The sequence below is a fragment of the Triturus cristatus genome, chromosome 12 (genome assembly GCF_964204655.1).
Source record: "Triturus cristatus chromosome 12, aTriCri1.1, whole genome shotgun sequence".
In the NCBI taxonomy this organism is placed as follows: Eukaryota; Metazoa; Chordata; class Amphibia; order Caudata; family Salamandridae; genus Triturus; species Triturus cristatus.
The window spans coordinates 736,451,377-736,472,641 of record NC_140595.1 but is presented as its reverse complement, the minus strand read 5'-3'; the positions used below and the strand labels follow the sequence as shown (position 1 = coordinate 736,472,641).

The 21,265-nt window shown below is 46.8% G+C and overlaps 1 protein-coding gene across 1 annotated transcript in view; it reads left to right on the top strand.

The window, feature by feature from the left end:
* The first annotated feature begins 12,275 nt into the window (after positions 1–12,275).
* Positions 12,276–21,265, top strand: part of LAMTOR4 (late endosomal/lysosomal adaptor, MAPK and MTOR activator 4) — a 43,444-nt gene continuing 34,454 nt past the window's right edge. Inside the window, exon 1 of the mRNA XM_085637307.1 lies at positions 12,276–12,665. Within this exon, the coding sequence (XP_085493433.1) occupies positions 12,519–12,665 (147 nt within the window). The 5' untranslated portion in view covers positions 12,276–12,518. The remainder of the gene's footprint in view (positions 12,666–21,265) is intronic.

Genomic DNA, 21,265 nt, shown 5'->3' with positions numbered 1-21,265 from the left:
TGCTAAACTCCATCATATGGCTTTTTCAAAATTTCCTGACGTTATGCTGACGGAGAGGACGGTGACACTGCAGGACAGCTGTTAGCCCGAGACTCTGACGGACTGATCGGATGCCCAATTACTTTACGGACTAATTGATCTCTTATGGGCATAGAGACAAAAGATCTGAATTTGACTTAGAGGACGACATTTAGCCAGAATAGGTAAATATGCTAACAAACTATTGAATGCTTTATGATTTCCTTATGTTTTATTTTAGATAAATATTATAATCCATTATAAGAACTGTGTCGGGTTATTATTTGAGAAATGTATTGATGTATATTGTTTAGAGAATTAAACGTTGCTCTACCCAGCAACTCAGCTGATCCATGGCCTATCCATGGGAGGAATTACTGGATTAATGATTAGATCCTGGTGAGGTAGGGAAAGATAGGCGAATCTATTGCTCATTAGGGATTTGTGTATTTCCTCTCATTACAGCGTATGGAGTAGAGAAAAATCACCTCTTAAATACCACAGGTCTGTAGGGAACGAATGAATGGTGTTATGGGCCCCACCAGTGAATGAATGTATGAATGTGGTTGTAGAACTCTGTGGTTTGTGACGTAGAGAGGGATTTGGTATTCCGCGCTGCATCACAACCACACAGGTAAATTACTGAAAACCTATTGTCCTGCTTCCTCCAGATGATTGAATAACAAAGCTTTCCTTCTAACAGCTGAATATCTAGATGTATCTATTGCCACTAAATCATTTTCAAAAATCCTATATACCATGTATGCCATGCCATTAATGGTTTACCACAATTTGGTAGAAACGGTGGAAGCTGCACCACATTATTAGATGTAGCCATATCAATCAGAAGCAGAATAAACAAAAAAAACAATACCTTAAAATACCAGTCTTGTGTAAAAAGTATTTATAAATGTATGCCTGTCACAGCAAGTAGATAGTCACGAAACAGGCAATAAACTACCACAATCCAAGGACTCAGCTTCATAGACTTGAAGAAACACTATGAATTGAAAGAACATATTACTCAACGTGTGACCGTCACGGAAGCAGGCTACATAAGAAGGTTGGGTGTCCTACGATGAACAACGTTTATGCCTATGAATAAATGAGGAATTGCCCAATGAGTCAAAATGGCTGCCGAAAACGTGTTAAGCGTGTCTTTCTGTAGGAAATATAAGTAACACCAATGTAGATTTAGGAGCTCTGACAGGGGCGTTAACGTCGACCAACAGCAATTCAATAGCAGTGTTGATCCAAAGTAGGATGGCCACGCTCACCACGCAGTCACGCTCTGCACAAGAGAACAGGTAGGAGTGTTGTTAGACTTGCCATCTTTTGGCGTGTTTCCCCTGAGATTTTTGCTTTCTGACCTCCCCGTTTTGACTCTGTTTTTGCTGGCGTAGTGTTTCTGCACACTTTTCTCACTGCTGATCAGTGGTAAAGTGCAAGTGCTCCTGTGGTAAATTGTGTTATGGATTGGTGTTTCCATGATTGGCCTTTTCGATTTATGTGTCAGTCCCTAGTAAAGTGCACTGTGTGTGTCAGGGCCCGTAAATCAAATGCTGTTGGTGGGCTGCAGCACTGGATTGTGCCACCCACGCAAACAGCCCGTTAAGTGTAACTCTGGCATGGCATTGCAGAGCCTGTGTGCAGTCTGGGACTGCCATGTCGACTTGGCAAGTGCACCCACTTGCCACTCCCTAAACATTCCTTTTTCTACATGTTAGCCACCGGTAAGGTAGGCCCAAGGTACCCCTGTGGGCAGGGTGTATTGTATGTGAAAGGTAGGACATGCCCTGGTGTGTCTGACATGTCCTGATAGTGAATTACAGCCAATTTCGTTTTTTCCTATTGCAAGGCTACCTGTTCCCATAGGCAAGAATGGGAAGTTTGATTATAACATTTTATAATCCTAACTGACCCAGGGAATAAGGTAGAAAAACGAGTTTAGTATGCCAGAACTCAGAATGTTAAAATACATCTTTTAGTGAGGGTGATTTTTAGGTCGAGGACTACCGGTCTGCCGAAGGCTGAACCGGAAGTCGGAGATTTAATGTTTTCTAGAGTGGCTATTTAGCCCGCCTCTCTTTTAGCTTCTCCTCCATTGGCTGGCTTCCTAAACGGAGGCCAGCCGTTGGAGGAGAGAGCCGTCCCTCCAAATAGGCTCCGTCTTTTTCAGATTCGGGGGCGTGTTCCTTGCTGTTCTTTCCACTTTTTAGCCACGCCCTTTTTCGAACAGCAGGAACACGCCCCCGAATCCGAAAAAGTTTGGAAGCTCCCATCCGCCATTTTTTTATCCATCGTCTGGCCGTGAGGATCTTCTTGCTGTTGCTCTCTCGTGCTGCCCGCCTAGTTGGTTTGTTGACTCGTCTCGCGTCTACCGCGACATTTAGGTAAGTTCTTTCGTCAACAAATATAACCTCGTGGTTTACGGATCTTAGTCACGTTAAACCACACTGTGTTCAGGGGTGACAGAGGGTGAACAAACAGCGTTGTGGCGACTCTGCTTTGTCGCCTTTGTACATCGATGTTTGGTAAGTGTTTATATTCCTGAGACGTGACTAAAAGAGGGTCGGTGAGTCGACACCCGAGTACAGAGCTTAGAGTTTATTTTTGTCTTGTCATATTCCAGTGTTATCTGGTGTAACTTTCGCCTTTACCACCTCTCCCCAGGCGCCGTTGGGTGTTTAGGGGACAGGGGGCATCGAGCTGTCTACAAATACCTGCAGGATGAGGAGGATGCCGTCACTTCCCACCCACCCTCCTTCGACGAGCCTGCTTCGTTATGTTTTTTTTTGCTCTGTTAATTAGCAGCTGCAGTAGTTCTTCTCTCATTTTGTCCCTGGCGGCTTTTTGTGTCGAGGGTGTCGCACCTTCGTCACACTGCAGACGCGCAGAAGAGACGGAACGTCTCACCTCGTATATCAAACTGGCGCGCTTTAGCGATGCATACATTAATTTCTGGAGAAAAAAACAATTTACATATTTTATGCATTCTCTTAATCTCTTCCTGCGGTGCGTTATTGTACTATTTACAACTCTACATGCACCCTCTCAGACGTTCTCTTCTTAACAGTCGAAATGTGTCATCCACTATTTTGGATTTTTTTTTTCTTTTGCTGTCGCAGGCGCTTTACCCTGTCCTTGTTAATGGTTGGTATCAGGACAGGGTGATTTATTTCCAAGTGATTATGAGACCTTTGATTGACAAGTAGTGTGGGGAGGAAGAGCAATGCTGGAGTCATGTATCGGCAGTCAGTATAGCATGCATGCAATTAGCATCTCTTGGCGTCCTCACAGGGCGTGTTTCAAGGGTGTAGATGGGCCAACATGTAATTTTGGTTGTTCCCTGCCAGGAGCTGCTGGTGACGATCGCATTTCAAGTTAAACGTAGTTTCATGGTTTTCCTAATTCTCAGCTTTCACAGCTCGGGATCCGAGAGAAACGTAAGTGTTACAGCACCTCTAAAATTGTCGAGATGGTGAGCTCACCCTCTATTTCTGCTCTAGAAACCGCCTCCCTCCGCCGGAAAGCTCCACGCAAGGCCGCATGTGCCCTGCTTATCAGACGGATGCCGATTTCCCCTACCTCGGCTTTTCGGACCTTGGCCCATGTTTTAAGCCTTTGACTTACAGATCGGAGAAGCGCACATTATTTTCAATTTCCCCTTGCAGATTCTGTTCTCATTCTCATGAGTGCTATAGGTCGAGTTGCTTTCCTTCCAACAATTTCCATGCCAAGGTTCAGTTAAGATATTTGATTGAGTAATTTACTCTCTTCATTTTGGGGGCTTGGTTTAAAGCGAAATATTGGGAATATAAGAATGTTTTCATTTTAAAACATAGGAACTTTGGTTGAGAATTGTACATACCAACTGGTAATTCAGGAAAATGAACATTTTCCCCTTAAATGATTTGTCTCGGGTAAAGTAGCAACAATAGTGTTGGGGGTGAAATTAACAAGACTTTTCAGGTAAGGTTAGTGTTCCCGCAGGAATCATTTATACAAAGTAGGATCAGGTTAAAGGGCAGGAAGTGGTTCTTAGTATATATTCACAATTATGAAAGGGGCAGAAAGTGTCAAGCATGTTATTGTCAGCCATGCCCTGCTTTTCGGGGTTCACACCAGTATATTTCCCCTAACCCCTATATTTCGTTTCTGCCTTTGCGGAGTGAAGGAAATTGGACAGTTGTTTCCTGACCCCTTTCCTGAGTTGGACTTTTTAGTGGTGATGATATATTTAGTTCTAGACAACATGACATAACTCTCTCTACCTCACTACTCCACTCTATCTCACTACCTCACTATCTCACAACTTCTCTCTCTCAAAACATCACTACCTCACTCTCTAGCTCACAACTTCACTCTCTCTCTCACTACCTCAATCACTCTCTATCTCACTACCTCACTCTTTCTATCTCACTAACTCACTTTCACTCTCTCTTTCACTACCTCTCTCTATCTCACTACATCACATCACTCTATGCTTATATATCACTACCTCACAACATCCCTCTCCCTCACTACCTCACTCTCTATCTACCTCACTCTCTATCTACCTCACTCTCTATCTACCTCACTCTCTATATACCTCACTCTCTATCTACCTCACTCTCTATCTCACTACCTCACTCTCTACTACCTCACTCTCTATCTCACTACCTCACTCTCTATCTACCTCACTCTCTATCTACCTCACTCTCTCTCACTACCTCACTCTCTATTTCAATACCTCACTCCCTCTCTCTATCTCACTACCTCACTCTCTCTCTGCTAATGCAATAGGTATCACATATGCAAACAAAAAGCTAATGCCAATAGAAATGACAATGCCATTTATTTAGGATACAAAAATGATTAAAAAAACAATAAGCAATACCAATAGCTCTACCTATAATATTGCCGAGACCATTGCATTGTAAATGCTTGTTACATTCTGTGTTTGAAAATACCACTTTTAGAAAGTAGGTATTTTCTTGCCTAACCATCCAATATGCCTCTGCTAGGTTGTGTATTCCATGTCTGGTTTGTGAGTGACAGGGGGCTGGAGAGGGCCTTGGCTCCATCAGTCTGATGGGTCAGGGCTGGGCTGAATAGGCCCTGCACTGAATAGAGAGTAGGGGGAGATTCCCTTTCAATTGCCTGAGCCTTACTAGAATAGAGAGTAGGGGGAGGAGTTTTCTTTTCAGCTACCTGGGCCAGGTCAGTATCCTCAGGTCATGTTAATATGTTCCCTTCATTCTGTACCTAACTGCTCAGCCAGTGTTAGTGTTCCGCGTAGAATGTTAGTGTGGGTGGAATGCTTGGATGCCTGTGTGGGACTGAGACAGTTGGGAAGATGGGCTGAGCAGCTAGGATGCTGCTCCTGGTGGGGTCTATTCTGGGGCCTATTGTGGAGCCTGATCTGGGCCTGTTCTGGGTTTACTACTTCTACACCTAAGATCCTAATAAACTTCATCTACTCCTACCTGGCCACGTCTACAGCGTCTACTTGTACATCCTGCACACGTGGGCCCAGCCCACTACATTTATGGCGACGATCTGGAGCTCATCTCACGCAAAAAGTAGCCTGATGACAACTAAGAATGAGGAGTGGAGCAAGATTACGTGTAGGAAAGAACCCACGAAAATTAACTTAAAAAAAAAGAAACAAGCATCAATAAATTTAAAGAAAAGAAACCTGTTTAGCGACGCAGCTGATGTCAAAGAAATATGTCAAGCATGCCTGTCTGCCCCACCAGTGTCCATCACACCGGACAGCCCAGTCCAGGTATGCTGTGCCTTCATCTCGTCATCTACATCAGTAAATACGGTTACAAGCCAGTCTACATCTGGAAAAGAAATTATGCGTCTACTGTGCCACAACCAATGATTTTGGAGCAACAAGTAACAAGGTAATCAGTGGCTGTTTGTGACTTTGTCAAAAGGCATCCGGTTTTAAATTTGTGGCTGTGCTGAAGCTATAGACTTTAATATCCCATGGGCTCTGAAAGTGTGTTCTACAGCTTCGTGTGTTTGGACTTGTGTAAATCTTCGTCTGCTACTTCGTGCCCTAATCAGCGGTTATTGAGGTTTCGTTTATTGACTGGAACTGTGTCATTTTAATGGATGCGATAAGATACTATCTGCCAAGTTTTAAGGAAGTGGGCGATGTACGGAAAAAAATGTGACCTCATTTTACTTCTTTTTGGTTAAATTGCCGCTAAGCCATCTGTGTGAGGAAAATACATTTTTTTGAAATGGTTAAAAGTTGTCACGTGTTCTCTCTGCATGGCTGGTGAGAGATTACAGTTGCACTTCATTTTAAAAATTCAAAAGTGGCTCGTGAACCGCACCTGGTCTGTGTGTCGCGCGAAGCAGCTCCTGATCTCTATGACGTCTTTTCTTTCGAATGTACGCATTGCTGCCTATAGACGTATTTATGCTTGGAGTTGCCCGGAGCCATCCGGGACAGCGTCAGACAGCGTGCCTCCATCTTGCAATTGGTGAAGTGTGCTGTTTCATTCGTCCGGTATTTTACAATTTGCCAACCACGTTCAGCGTCTTCAATAAAGTTAAAAAAAATTACAAGAATGCCGCGAAGAGAAATATAACTTGTTTTTCACCTGTCGCGCATGTTCGCATGGAAGAAAGAATAAGCAAGTATGGTTGGCAGCCATGGTTTTGTTGTTCTAAGTTTACTCACAGTTCACAGGTAATTTATACTTCCGCTTCCAAGATTAGAGATTTTCACGCTTCTCTTTGTCTTTGCAATAACTTTCCGCATGATGTGTTGGACAGCATTGTGTTTTCGGCCCAGCGTAAGCGCAACAATTGGCGTTTTCAACACTTGGTGATGGTTTAGAGTTCTCTCTGGTTCAGGCACTGGACACAGATACTATTTTCATTTATAGTGCTCAATTGTTCCTAGGAACGCCTGTTCCTCATCATCGCGGTGACAGGCACACCATTGTTTTTTTTGGAAATATGACTTTGTGGTACATGTTTTAAAGATTTAACGCAAAAATGTTTTTTTTTCACAAGAGAATTAATTTAACACAAAAATGTTTTATTTCACAGATGAGTGAGATTTCTTATTACAGTGTCTTGTATTTGTTGTATGCCAACGTTGTTGATTCGCTTTATACACGTTCTTGTTTTGTTGGCATGGGAGTGGGTACTAGTCCCATGTCTCTTATTTACGCAGTTTCTCGTTTCAAATTTTGTATCCCTGCCTAAGGGATAGGGGTGGGTGTTTAGTCCCATGACCCTTATTTCAAATGTTTGATCCCTGCCAATGGGATAGGAGTGGGTTTTAGTCCCATTTCCTCTTTAGATAGTTTTATCCCTGCTTAGGGATGGGAGTGGGTCTTTAGTCCCATCACCCCACGTTCACAGTAATTTATATGGGAATGGGTTTTAGCCCCATTTTTTTAAAGGGGGTTTTAGTCCCACCTTTGTTATTTTGAGTTTGGGTGTCAGTCCCATTTACTCTGTTATAGGGGGTTAGAGACCCACCTATTTAGAGGGGGTTAGAGTCCCACCTATGTAATTAGTAATGGGTGCCAGTCCTATTTACTAAGTTTAAAGAGGGTTTTAGTCCCACCTTTTACGTTTGTGTTGGGTTTTAGTCTCTTCATTTACGTATTCGCTGTCTTGTGTGTGGGTAGCCATCTTTTGATGCCACACGGTGCTGCATGTTGGTTTTTCATGCTGCACATGTCAGTGGGTTTTAGTCCCATGTGACGTATTATGTAAAAATGTGGGTGTCAGTCCCAATCAATGTTTTTCTTTCACGTGGGTTTTAGTCCCATAGTGTCCCTCACATGAGGGGTGGCGTATTGGTTTGTCGCCACAGTCTTCTCACGTGAGACGTACTTCCTTGGGTGTCATTCTACCCATAGGTTTTCTACCCGTAGGATTTTACTCTGGGTATCATATTCATTTGTCGTATGTGAGCTCTTATTTCACTCCTTAAATTTTTCTTTGTTCAGTTTTAAGGGAAGGGGATAGTGTTAGTGTGTTGATCTATGCTTGCATCTTTCTCTTCTCCTTAGTGTGTCTGTTTTCCCTCTCGTGATGTATTTCTTCATGCATCCCTGGGTTTATGGACTCATCATATCTATTGTACATTACTGTATTTATTTGTTTGCTTATTAGTTTGGGTTTATTTTAGGTTTTATTAATTTTCAGTGTAAAGGAAGAGGATATGTAGTATCCTCAGGTCATGTTAATATGTTCCCTTCATTCTGTACCTAGCTGCTCAGCCAGTGTTAGTGTTCCGCGTAGAATGTTAGTGTGGGTGGAATGCTTGGATGCCTGTGTGGGACTGAGACAGTTGGGAAGATGGGCTGAGCAGCTAGGATGCTGCTCCTGGTGGGGTCTATTCTGGGGCCTATTGTGGAGCCTGATCTGGGCCTGTTCTGGGTTTACTACTTCTACACCTAAGATCTTAATAAACTTCATCTACTCCTACCTGGCCACGTCTACAGCGTCTACTTGTACATCCTGCACACGTGGGGCCAGCCCACTACATTCTGCTTTCAACAATGCTGTCTCTACCTCCTGCCAGGAAGCTGTACCAGGGAGGACAGAACTGTTTTTGGCCAGGTACAGACACTCTCTGCCTTCAGAGAACAAAGGATTTGGTGGTATAAATATTGGGGCCCAAACCCCAGAACTTCAGAACTCTTTTGGACTAAGAAGACTGCCAAGAAGAAGAGCTGCAGAAACTGTAAGGAGGAACTACCTCTTTGCTGTGTGCTTTGCTGTGTTGGCCTGCAGTGGCTGCTTCTGCCTTGAGCAGTGAAAGGACTGGACTGAACTTTCTGCAATCTACTTTTGTGAGTTTCTCCAAGGGCTTGAGGTAGAGCTTGCCCCCATTCAAGAAGTCTCAGGAACAGCAAAGACTTCAAGTTCTTCTGTCCTCAGCACTGGAGACTGTGCGTTTTGTGCTGCAACAGAAGAAAAAGCAACCCGAAGCCGTCCATGACGCCGCTTCCGACTCCGTGTCCTGACGGCACTGCAGAGGGCACCGCCGCACCGCGACCCTGGTCTCACCGATGACACCTGCAGACGCTGCCATCGATCCGCTGCTCGCACCGCGACCTGTGGGCACCACACTCCACACCGCCTCGCTTCACGACGATGCCTTGGTATCCCCGATGAGGACGCTCCATGCCGAAATCGGCACCGGTGCTTGCACCCTGGTTCGGGGGCACTGCTCGTAACGTTACACAACACAACGCACCGCCCTCATCCCGCACCACAGCCTTGGCCTACCGACGCCGGTTCCATCGACTCCAGTTCATCAGCCGACGACAGCGCTTCAGCAACGACGACGATGCTGCTTACACCGCGACCTGCCAGCACCGCATTCATTTCACACCGCAACCCTGGTCTCACTGACGACGCCATCCGACCCTGCCACCGAGCCACGCTCGCACCGCGACCTGAGGGCACCGCATGCCGCACCGCTGCACTTCGCGCCACAGCACCCGATGCCTGCCGACGCCAGCACTCCTGACTTCAACAAAGAGGAGTTCGACCTGCAGAGTGTGTGACTTTGGGCGCCCAGACAACTCCTGCACCGACCTCCAGAACCGACGCCTTGCTTTTAGAAGCTCAACGAGAGGTCGCCGATGATTTGCATCTCTAAAAGGTACTGTTTGTGGGTCTTCCCGACACCGTAGCTGGCCTGCAACGCCACGGTCAGCCAGAAGTGTTTGGATTTGTTTGCTAACGACGCTGTGATAGCCCCGGACGGAACTATCGACATCAAGAAACTGTTTTTCAAGGTTATTTTGATAACTGAAGATTTTTAAGTACTGTATTGTGGATTTTTATCATTTTTGGCTTTGTCTTAAGTATATAAAAATATTGGATATTTTTCTAAACTGGTGTGGTATCCTTTTGTAGTGCTTACACTGTATTACTGTTGGTTATGTGCAAATGCTTTACTAGAATAAGCCTGACTGCTTGTACCAAGCTACCAAGGGGGTGAGCAGGGGTTATTTTAGGAGTGTAACTCCCTTATCCTGACAAGGAAGAAGGGCCCCTATTTGGACAAAGGTGCAACCCTTGCCAACTAGAGACCCCCATTTCTAACAAGTTTGTTTTGAAATATGCGGCACTGCGCGGGCGAACACGAATATGAAGCAGGATGGCCACACTCACCATACAGTCACGCTCTGCATCGCGAGCAAGTAACAACTCACAAATCCAAGCGGAAAAGTTGAGGTCATATGTTATGTTATGTTAGGTATATTTGTATTGCGCGCTACTTTAGTGAAGAGGCGTCCCGGCGCTTGCGGCAGTGAACAGTGGAAGCTAGGGCTAGACCGTAGGGAAAAGGTGGGTTTTAATGGCCATCCGGAAAGATAGAAGACAGTCAAGCCGCCGGATTTGGACAGGGAGGGAGTTCCAAAGTTTAGCAGCAAGGAGTCTGAATGACCGGCACACTGCTCTAAGACGCTTCACCCGGGGAATGGATGCAAGGAATTGCTCAGCAGAGCGAAGCTGGCGTGTGGGCACATATAAGGCTAGCAGATTAGAGAGGATTTCGGGAGAGGACTGTTTTAAGATTTTAAAAGCTAGGCAGAGTACTTTGAATTGGATCCGTTGGGGGACGGGTAACCAGTGTAGGCGACGCAGGGCTCCTGAAGCTGAGCAGGTTCTGGGGAGCCTTAGTAGGACACGGGCCGCAGCGTTCTGAACTCGCAGGAGGCGGGCGACCTCGGCCTTGTTGGTGCCTAACATAAGGGAGTTGGCATAGTCTAATCTAGACAGGATGGTTGCCTGGACAATCAACTGTCGGGTAGGGGGGTGGAAGAAGCTCAGCATGGGCCTCAAGCCCCGCAGGAGACCAAAGCACGTGCCAGCGGTCTTTTTGGTATGTTCCCGGAGCCCAAGGGTGGAGTCAAACCATATCCCAAGGTTCTTTACTGCCGATTTAGGAGTAGGTGCAGGGCCCAGGGACTCCGGCCACCAGCTATTACTCCAGAGCTCCTTGTTCCTCCCCACTAGTAACACTTCTGATTTACTGCCATTAAGTTGAAGGCAGTTAGTGGTCATCCAGCGCGCAACTGCTGCAAGGCCACTCCGAAATTGCATGGCTCCCTGAGAGTAATCATCGGAGAGGGCTACGACTAGCTGCGTTTCGTCAGCGTACAAGACCATGGTCAAGCCATGATCTCTAGCCACCGCTGCCAAAGGTTGAACGTAAAGATTGAACAGTACGGGGCTTAACGCCGACCCCTGGGGAACCCCCTGTTTGATGGCATGGGCGTGTGAGAGGAAGGGAGGGGCCAACACCTGAAATGATCTGTCAGAAAGAAAGGAACGGAACCATTCTAAGGCCAGACCCACAACCCCCGCCTGCCTATGCAGTGGTGCACGGGTGATCGTGAGCAAGTAACGACTCACTCACAAATCCAAGCGGAAAGGTTGAGAAGGATGGGGAATTTTGCACATAACACTCACGAGTGTAAGAAAATCCCGAAATCTTCAAGACGAGGTCCTTTCATAAACGTGTCTTTTATTTGAAGCAAATGTTGTCAGTGGGTCCCCAACCTCCTCAATGTACCAATAACTCGTATAACTTGTAGTCATATAAATGTGGTATGGTCCAAATAAAGAATACTTCTTGGAAGCTGTAGCTGTATTCCAAAGTTAGTTTATTCCAGAAAAGGACCCACGACCGCTTGCCACAGCAGCAGGACAGCCAATGAGCCATACCAGTTGTACATTCCAGAATTACCCACCAACATGACTCAAGTCAATTCTAATACCTACATTCCTACGTTTTAAAGAAACATGTAATACAAATTACACAACGCCCATACTACAATGACGTAGTAGGTGTTTTCGTGATATTCATAGTTCATACGCCCGTTGTTATGCAGTAGCTGCTACTATCGTTTAAAATAGGTTTATGTTTAAGCTTCTCTCGTGCCTGCCGGCGGTCAGCATGGATTCATTCCAACAGCAGTTGATTAATTCAGTGTAGGGATCGCTACTGGCCGGTCGCAGAGCACCCTGGGCGTTCGATGCTGGAATAAACACTTCTTTTCTACATCATGGTGCACCGCCTCTCATTACACACTGCTTGAGAAGGTTGCTTAACTTCTCCAAATACCCAGCTTCCTTAACTGGTCCAGACAGCCACGCATGCTTTGTAAAGTAAAACATGACAGCACGAGCAGCTTATCACGTGAACATGAGCTGTCGTTAAGGATCATTCCTCTAATAGGAGCTAGCCACTACCGTAATTATTAGCTGAGAGGCGTTCCGCAAAGTTGTAATAACGGTCTATTAATAACGAACAACGAATCTCGGGGGAATTCTAAGCCGGTGACCGTAGCTTGGGCGCACGGTTGGGCAAAGCGCAGAGCCAGAACAAGCAATAGTTATAATTATGGGGAAAAAATCAGAAACACGGCAAGTGTCGGTGAATTGTATGTGGGAGACATAGAACCCAAAATTGTTTATGATCTGCCTCCATCTCGGAGCCCTAGTCCACCATGAAAAGGTGGCGGCTGCCCGGGGGAGAACCTCCCAGACCAAGATGGCCGCCCGGCTCTCAGCGAGCGGGGCGGGATTACAGGGCCTTGTTTTCCGTGTCCGACGAGTCAGGTGATACGCCCAGCACGGAGAGGAGGCAAGACATGGTGAGGGGCGCCGTAGTAGAAGGAGATGGTGCTGGTGGGGGTGTAGTGGTTGCTGCAGCAGGGGGTGTAATGGCAGGGTTAAGAGAAAGCTTTAAGCGTAAGGGCTGTTAGGGAAATAGATGTGTAAAATACGGGGTACTGGAGAAGTGCCCACGGGTGGGTGGAGGGTCATTAAGCGATAGTGAAAGGCGCTGAAACACCAGTGGGATTTGAGCTGAAGCTTCTGTGTGCCAGAGCTCGAGGCACTGAAGTTATAGGGGATGCAGCACTGATTACTTTCCTGCACCAAAAGGTTCAGTGCACATTTCTTACATTTTTTATTTTATTTATGCGTTTTTATATAGCGCGGACATTACCGAGAGGTGTCACGGAGCTTTACAATAGAGCGAAAGAACGTTACATGAGATATTTAGAGCAACATAGCAGAGGCACCCCCCACCTAGTCGCCCAACCCGGATCCCAATAAATTCAGACCACACCAAATTCACGTTGTATGGAAGAATTGAGGCCACAGTTTTTAGGCATTTTTCAGCTTACAAGCGATCCTTTAAACTCCATTTAACTTATTAGGCGAGCCTGTGACCTTGACCCCTAAGCTCAGCACTGTGCCTTACATTCAGTGAAGCCTTACATTCAGTGAAGGTCCATTTGCCCAGGTGACCTATCACCTCGGGACGCAACCCTTCACTTTCACTCCAGCAAGCTTCTGCTTCCAGCCCGACTGGGTAACCTTTTTACTTCCGGTTGCCACTCACTCCCCTTGGGTAAGCGTCTGCTTCCAACCCAACAGGATGATTTTCACTTCCGGTGTCCACACACACTTCCCGGGTTAGCATCCGCTTCCGACCCGGCCGGGTGACCTTTCACTTCCGGTGCCCACATATTAAGCGTTTGCTTCTAACCCGACAGAGCGACTATTCACTTCCGGTGTGTCTAAACTTTTGTTATGTGGACAAGCATGTGCGTTTACAGCCTGCCAGACCCTGGTTGTATGTTCCCCCCACCCATCTCAGCGAAGGTGACCCAGTAACCGGTACCCAACTTCTTCCATGCCACAGGCTCTGCCCTTAATTGTCTACATAATATTTTGCTTCCGGTTCTCGTGAACAAAGGCCATTGGGGAGCTTGCCAGTACCCCCTGACTGTCCCGGTCTGTCCCCGTTTCGCAACCTGTCCCCAACCTCTGATACCAAAGGACCTTCTGCAAGTCAGCTTTGCCTCTGGGACAAATGTTCCCTGCTGTGCCCCCCCCTCTACTTCCTGTTCCTGGGTGGGTGGGTCTTCTCTTGTAGAAATGCCCAGGAGAAAAAGGGACCTGTGCCAGGCACCTACGATTAAATACCCCCCACCTCTTTGCCGAATTCCTAAGATTAAATTTATGACTGAGCTGACCCAGCGCTGTTATCTTCTGGTCCAGCTCCTTCCCTGCCTCCATTCTCTTGTCTCCACCCAGTCGCGTTCGGGTTCTTGGGGGTGACCTCCACTAAGGCCCCCGGTCCAGCCACTATCCCCCTCCCCTTGGGGAGTGGGGGGCCTAACCAAGGGGCATAGCAGAGGCACCACCCACCTAGTCGCCCCACCCGGTTCACAATAAATTCAGACCACACCAAATTCATGTTTTATGGAAGAATTGAGGCCACAGTGTATTAGGCATTTTTAGGTCTCGCCTACGCAGCGCGCATGCGCTGCATAGGAACGAGACCTTTTGAAATCGCTCCAGCTTGCAGCCAAACACGTGCACGCGTTCCATTGCCTTCAATGGCAACGCGTGCACGTGAGGCGATTTACTTGCGCGAGCGCCGCCATATGGTATCAATTATCGCTCCCCCAAGTAAATCGCGCAGGCCCCCCTCCTCCCCCCTGCTTCTAGCGCGCGCATGCACACACACAACTCCAGGGCTTGGTTTTTGTTTTTTAACTTGTAAGCGAGAGGCGCGCGCGTGGCCAATGCTTGTTGCTTCTCGGCTCGATCCGAGGCTGTATTCCTCGTCTATGTAATTCTCCTCCATGATACCGTCTGTTGGGGGTTTCGCAGTCGCCACTTCCGGGCCCTTGCAGCGTTTGGCATGATCCAGTGCAATGTAAATGAAGTAAAGTTCCCTGGCATCAAAAGACAGAAGCAGCCCATCTACGAGTTAGGCTTATCGACCAAGCTGCGTCTTTTCACATGCATTTTCAGTGTTTACGTTTGTGATAACGATTATCGGAACTGCATTTTCTCGGTTGTTTAAAAAAATCCATATAATTTTGGGAAAAATATGCTGGATACAAATTTATAAAGGAAGATACATACATTAGGGGAGCTGTCAGGTTGTTTTCGTCCTTCCTTGGAATGTTTACGGTTCCCACCTAGCTAGTAATTTACCAGCCTGACGTGGATTTTCATGTCCTGGCCGGTTAAAAAAGACAGCAAAAACTTAGGAAACCTAAACAAAAAAGTAAATTCAAGGAAGAATTCCCTTCAGAATGTTTCTGTTGGGTTATGTGTAGTGAAGGGATGTTGAACACCAAAATCGGGTAAGTAGCGGATTATTGAAAGCGACTTGGGCACCTGAACCGCCCCCCCCCCCCCTTCAAACTGCCCATAAACATTCTACTCCAGCACATCTCAATCCCTAGAAAGTATGCCTGATACCTTAACGTACTATACACTACAACATCCTTCCACTCCCCATGGTTAATCAAACTTAAGTCGAAATATCACGTAACGAACACATAAAAACAAAGGTATGTGGCCAAACAAGGTTAAGACTTAATGATCAAATGCACCCCTTCCACCTCCGTCAAAGCATCGAGCAGCGCTCACCGTGCGCCTTTATTTATTTACTTATTGACGGCGTCTGTATGCTTATTTTTCTTGCCTTGCCTCATAAGCAGCACGGCCCAACCTTTCAACACAGCATCAAGCAGCATTTGCTGTGCACCTTTATTTATTTATTAACGGCGCCTGTATGATTTTTTTTTCCTGACTTGCCTGTAAAGCACACCCTCCCACCTCCGAAACAGCATTGTGCAGCGCTCGCAGTCCACCTTTTATTTATTTATTTATTTATTAACAGCATCCGAATTCTTTTTTTCTTGCCTTGCCTCAAAATTAGATCCCTCCCACCTACCGCACAGTATCGAGCAGCACTCACAGTGCACCTTTATTTATTAATTCACTGCGCATATATGTCTTTTCAATTTTTGCCTTGCCTCAAAAGCACACCCCTCCCACACAGCATGGTCGTGCAAAGTGCTGCTTTCACTTTTTATCCGTCTGCTTGCAGTGTTATTTGTGGAATTTCCTCCAAAGCAGACCACCCCCACCTACCGACACAGGATGGCAGCGCGCCTTTATTTATTAACAGCTCACTTTTACCAAACATTTGCATGTAAATAGCTTTACCTGTTTCGTTACTGCAGTGCAAAAAAAAATAAGTTAAAAACATTACCATTTACAATGCCAATAGCTCAAACTTTCACAAATGCGAGACCTATTGCATTGCAAATGCTTGTTCAACTTACAAGCGATCCTTTAAACACCATTTAACGTATTAGGCGACCCTGTGTCCTTGACCCATATGCTCAGCACTGTGCCTTACATTTATTGCTGGTCCATTTGCCCAGGTGACCTATCACCTCAGGACACAATCCTTCACTTTCACTCCGGGCAAGCTTCTGCTTCCAGCCCAACTGGGTAACCTTTTTACTTCCGGTTGCTACACACTCCTCTTGGGTAAGCGTTTGCTTCCAACCCAACCGGATGACCTTTTCACTTCCGGTGTCCACATACTCCACGGGTAAGCATCCGCTTTGACCCGGCCGGGTGACCTTTCACTTCCGGTGTCCACACATCTCCTTCCGGGTAAGCATTTGCTTCCAACCCGACCGGATGACTATTCACTTCCGGTGTGTCTAAACTTTTGTTACATGGGCAAGCATATGTGCTTCCAGCCCACCAGACCCTGTTTGAATGTTCCCCAACCCATCTCTGCGAACGTGACCCGGTACCCAACTTCTTCCTTGCCACAGGCTCTGCCCTTAATTGTCTACTTAATTGTTCTCTTCCGGTTCTTGCCGGAGCTTGCCAGTACCCCCTGGGTCCTGACTGTCCCATTGTAGAAATTCCCAGGAGAAAGAGGGCCCTGTGCCAGGCCCCTACGATTAAATATCCCCCACCTCCCTGCCGAATTCCTAAGATTACATTTATGACTGAGCTGACCAAGTGCTGTTATCTGCTGGTCCAGCTCCTTCCCTGCCTCCATTCTCTTGTCTCAACCCAGTCGTGCTCGAGTTCTGCTCCTTGGGGGTGGCCTCCACTAAGGCCCCCGGTTCCAGCCACTATCTCCCTCCCCTTGGGAAGTGGGGGGGCGGGCGGAACCAAGGGACATGGTAGTAGGTGACTATACATATGGCTATTACAGTTATTCATGGTGAGAGTTACGTATTCACAAATTACATATTTATAAAATGTAAAGTGATTAGGGTTACATAAATACATATTTACAGAGTTGAAACAGAAGGGTCGTATTAGCTCTTGAAGGTGTCATGTAACAGTCAGGGTCGTGTCATTAAAAGTGAGGGGTATGTCTGGTGGGTAGCTTGGCGAGGAGTGTTAGTGAGAAAAATTTATTTTTGGAAGAAAAGAGTTTTAAGGTCTGATTTAAATATCCTAAAGGAGGTGGTGGTGCGAAGGTTTGAAGCAGTGAATTCCAAATTCTAGTTGAATTATCTGAGAACGATTGCACCATGAGTCTTTCCCTTTTTACGGTGGAGGTTAAAGCAGCAGATTTTCAGCATTTCTGAAGGTCTAGAGCCACCCGATATCTTGAGTTTGTTTACTAGGTAGCGAAGGGTGGAATGGGTGATACAAGCAGTCCTATATATAGTCCTGGTTTTAATATGAAGCTGTCGATGAGTAGCAGCACAGGTGTGATATGGTCCGTTCTTTTGGCCCTGTAGACGAAATGCGCAGTCAAGTGGAGGATGGATTTTAAAAGAGATAAGTGGGTCTTGGGGAGGCCTGAAAGGAGAGAATTACAGTACTCCTTTCTGGAGAGTACCAAAGACCAGAATAAATGTCAGATTGCCCAGAGAAAGCACAGTTGGAAGCATGCATTCTGGGCCATGGTGCTGATTGTAAGAAAGTGCCATCTTTCTTGCATGGTATGCCCCCACATTTTGCTGAATTGCTGAATGTACTTTGACTGAGTGTGCCCTGGACTCCTGCCAATCAGGTGCCCAGGGCCTATGTTCCTTCCCTAAAAACCTAAAACCCAAATTGGCAAACCCTGGCCACATGTCAGCCCCCGGTAAATGGTACCCTAGGTACCCAGGGCCTTGTGACCAGGGAAGGCCTGTAAGGGCTGCAGCACTCATTGTGCCACCCTTAGAGTCCCTGTACCCTAACACACACACACTGCCCTTGCAGGCTGAGTGTCTGGGTACAGGACAAAACAAAGAGTCGACATGGCACACATCCCTGTGTGCCATGCCCACCACCTACACTGCCCTGGCATACATCAGCCACCCCTCTAGCTGGGTGCCCTATGCCAGTGGTGTGGGCACAGGAGCAGGAGCCCTGTGCCCCTACAGTACCCAGGTCCATTCCTGGGCATTGTAAGTGCAGTGCTGCCATTTAAGAGTACATGGTGCTGAGAGCTCGTCAAACACGAACTCCACAGCACCATAATGGCAACACTGAAGACTGAGAAGTTTGGTATCAAACTTCTCAGGACATTAAACCTGCACTGATGCCAGTGTGGGATTTAATGTACCAAGCACCCCAGAGGGCATCTTAGAGATGCCTCCTGAAACCTAACCTACAATCCACGTCTGGTCAGAGAGGCTGCCTAGGCTGCCACACAGCAGACATGTTGCTGGAACCCTGGGTAGGAGAGCCCCTGCTCTCCTGGGTCTGCAACAATGCACATCCTGGGCGAGGTGCTAGATCTCCTCCCCCAGGATCGGCGGAGGGAAGCTTCAAAGGCATGCCGCCTCTGTGAGCTTCCCCAGGCCACTGCAACCCCCCACTCTAGCGGGAAGCTTGGTCGGAAACCCCAAATAACGAAAAGGGATGTGCCAGCCTGCCAACCCCACCCCTTAGATGGGGGAGGCGAGGTGAAGCACATCTCCGGGCCCTCGCCATCTTGAAGATGGGGAGCCCTGCTCAATCAGGACTAGGCTACTGCCCCCCTCCCACAGGAGAGAGTCAGGATAGGGGGTGTACCCACCCCAGGACAGGGACCCATTGGTCCCTGCCCTTCACCTACCTGTAACGCTCCATAATCTAGTATTTAGGGGCACCCTGAACCTTCCTTCCCCAGATTCCAAAATACAAAGAAGAGCAAGAAGAAAGAAGACCTGCCCTGCAGCTGCTAAGAAGAGGAAGACACCAACTGCCTTGGCCCCAGCCCTACCGGCCTGTCGACCCTCGAACCTGTTCCTGCTCCAACCCGGCATCTCTTGTGGCCAGCAACCTCACAAACCCCGGAGGACCTGGCTACCTTTTGGGTCTAAGCCCCTGGGACTCCCATGAGTAGAGGCTCTACTCAAAATCTACTTCTAATCCCTGGCATCAGCTCGGAACCGCGAACCCTTCACACTCTGCACCCGCCAAGCCAGGCCTGTGCCGGAGTGAACAAACACCACGAGGACGACCCCACGGCGACTGTGACCCCGAGTCCGGCACCCAAGGACTTCCCTTGACGCTCCTGAAGACGGCTGCAGCCTCAGAACCAGGTGTCCCCCCCCCCCCCCCCCAACCGCGATCAACAGAGGGTAAGATTTCCCGACACCAAAAGGCACCCCTGCACCCGGCACCCCGCGGCCTCCTGTGCCCAATCCCGGGGTACCTACCTATCCTCCAACTACGCAACTTACCTCTCGAAGTGGTGGTGGCACCTGAAGAATCTTCGTCCCGAGCTTGCAGTCTTTTTCTAAACCGGAGCTTTCCCATTGAAATCAATTCAGCGCCCAAAGGCTCAAAAGCGCCCTGCACCCAGCCGCCGAGTGGCCCTGGCAGTGTAACCTCTACACCTATCTACTTCCCCATTTGCCCTGAGCAAGTGACCAGAAGCCCAGCTCCCACAGCCGCGTGGCCTGCTAGTTAGCAGCCACCAACCAAGGCCCCCTTACCTCTCATAGGATAACATTGGGTCTAACTCTCTCTGCACCCGGCTGCCTCTGTGCCGCTGAGGGTGAGTACCTACCTGACACTGGGAGACCCCTGAGTCTATGCCCAGAACCTTAACTCTGCCAGTCGAGTACTTACCTTTAAACCAATTACTCAATTTTCTCCATAGGGTAACATTGACTGGTTTCTTCTGAAATTTTTTCTAAGTGTGGAGTTTTCAAAACATAAAATATTCACCAAAAATCAGCCGAGTAACGAAAATACTCACCTGCTATTAGGTGAGCTCCCAGTGCTGGATCTTGATGCCCAGCACTGACTCTGAAAAATACTTACAACTGTACTTACCAGTAACCCAATTTTCACCCATAGGAAATCATTGACTGTTTTTCTGTGAAATGTCTTCTAAGTGTAAATTTCTGCAAACTTTAAATATTCTTTAAAAATCGTATAATTTCTGAAAATGTAATTACTTACTTGTTTTGGATAAAGGTCCCAGTACTGAGTCTAGGCACCCAGTACTGGATTACAAAAGCAACGAGAACATACTATACCTGTAACTTGAATTTTCTTCCATAGGGAATCATTGACCGTTTTCTATGAAATTTCTTCTGTCAACTTTTAAAATAGCAAAATATTACTTAAAAAATCCTAGGAGTAACTAAGTCGACTTTTATCACTTGTTTCTAAGTACTGTCCCAGGACTGAATCTAGGATCCAGTCCTGGAATCCCAAAAGTAATCCCGAAAGTAATGTATTGCAAATAACTTGAAACTTCCATTGAACTCAATGCATTATTGTGCTTAAAACTGTGTTGCCTATTGCAACAACTTGTAACTTTCTCCAAAAGCCAATTGCCTATTGCAAAAGTATTTATATAAAGTATCTCATTCTGAGAAAGTAGATTTTAATTCCTATTGTTGGTTCTAAAATAAAACAGACATATTTTTTATATAAACCATTAGCCTAGAGTTCAGTTATTGAGTGTGTGAAATCATTTTGCTGACTGAGTGTGTACAACAAATGCTTTAAACTGTCCTCTGATACTGCCTTACTGCTCGACCAAGTTACCACTTTAGAGAGTAAGGTTATATCTAACTTTAGCCTCTGCCAAACCTCTGGGGACCGTGGACTCTGTACACCCTGTACCTATTTGGCAACAGTATATATAGAGCTACTTTCTCACACTGATTTGGTATTGGAGGTTGTCTTTTGTCCAGGATGACGTCTATGGATTTGGCACTGTCAACGATGTTTTACAACCTCATATATTCTGGCAGTTGTAGTTGGTTCACTTTAGTTCATCCAGTTATACAAACCCACTTCAAAATGACAATTTGTAAAAGAAAACCCAGCAATGAAGCATTTTATCCTTGCTGGTATGATATATAATGTGGTGAAATCATAGGAGGGGCTCCGGGTGCAACCTCAAAGCTTCATGTGGACCCATGTCATTTGTGACACCCTAAAGTAGCCATAGCCTTTT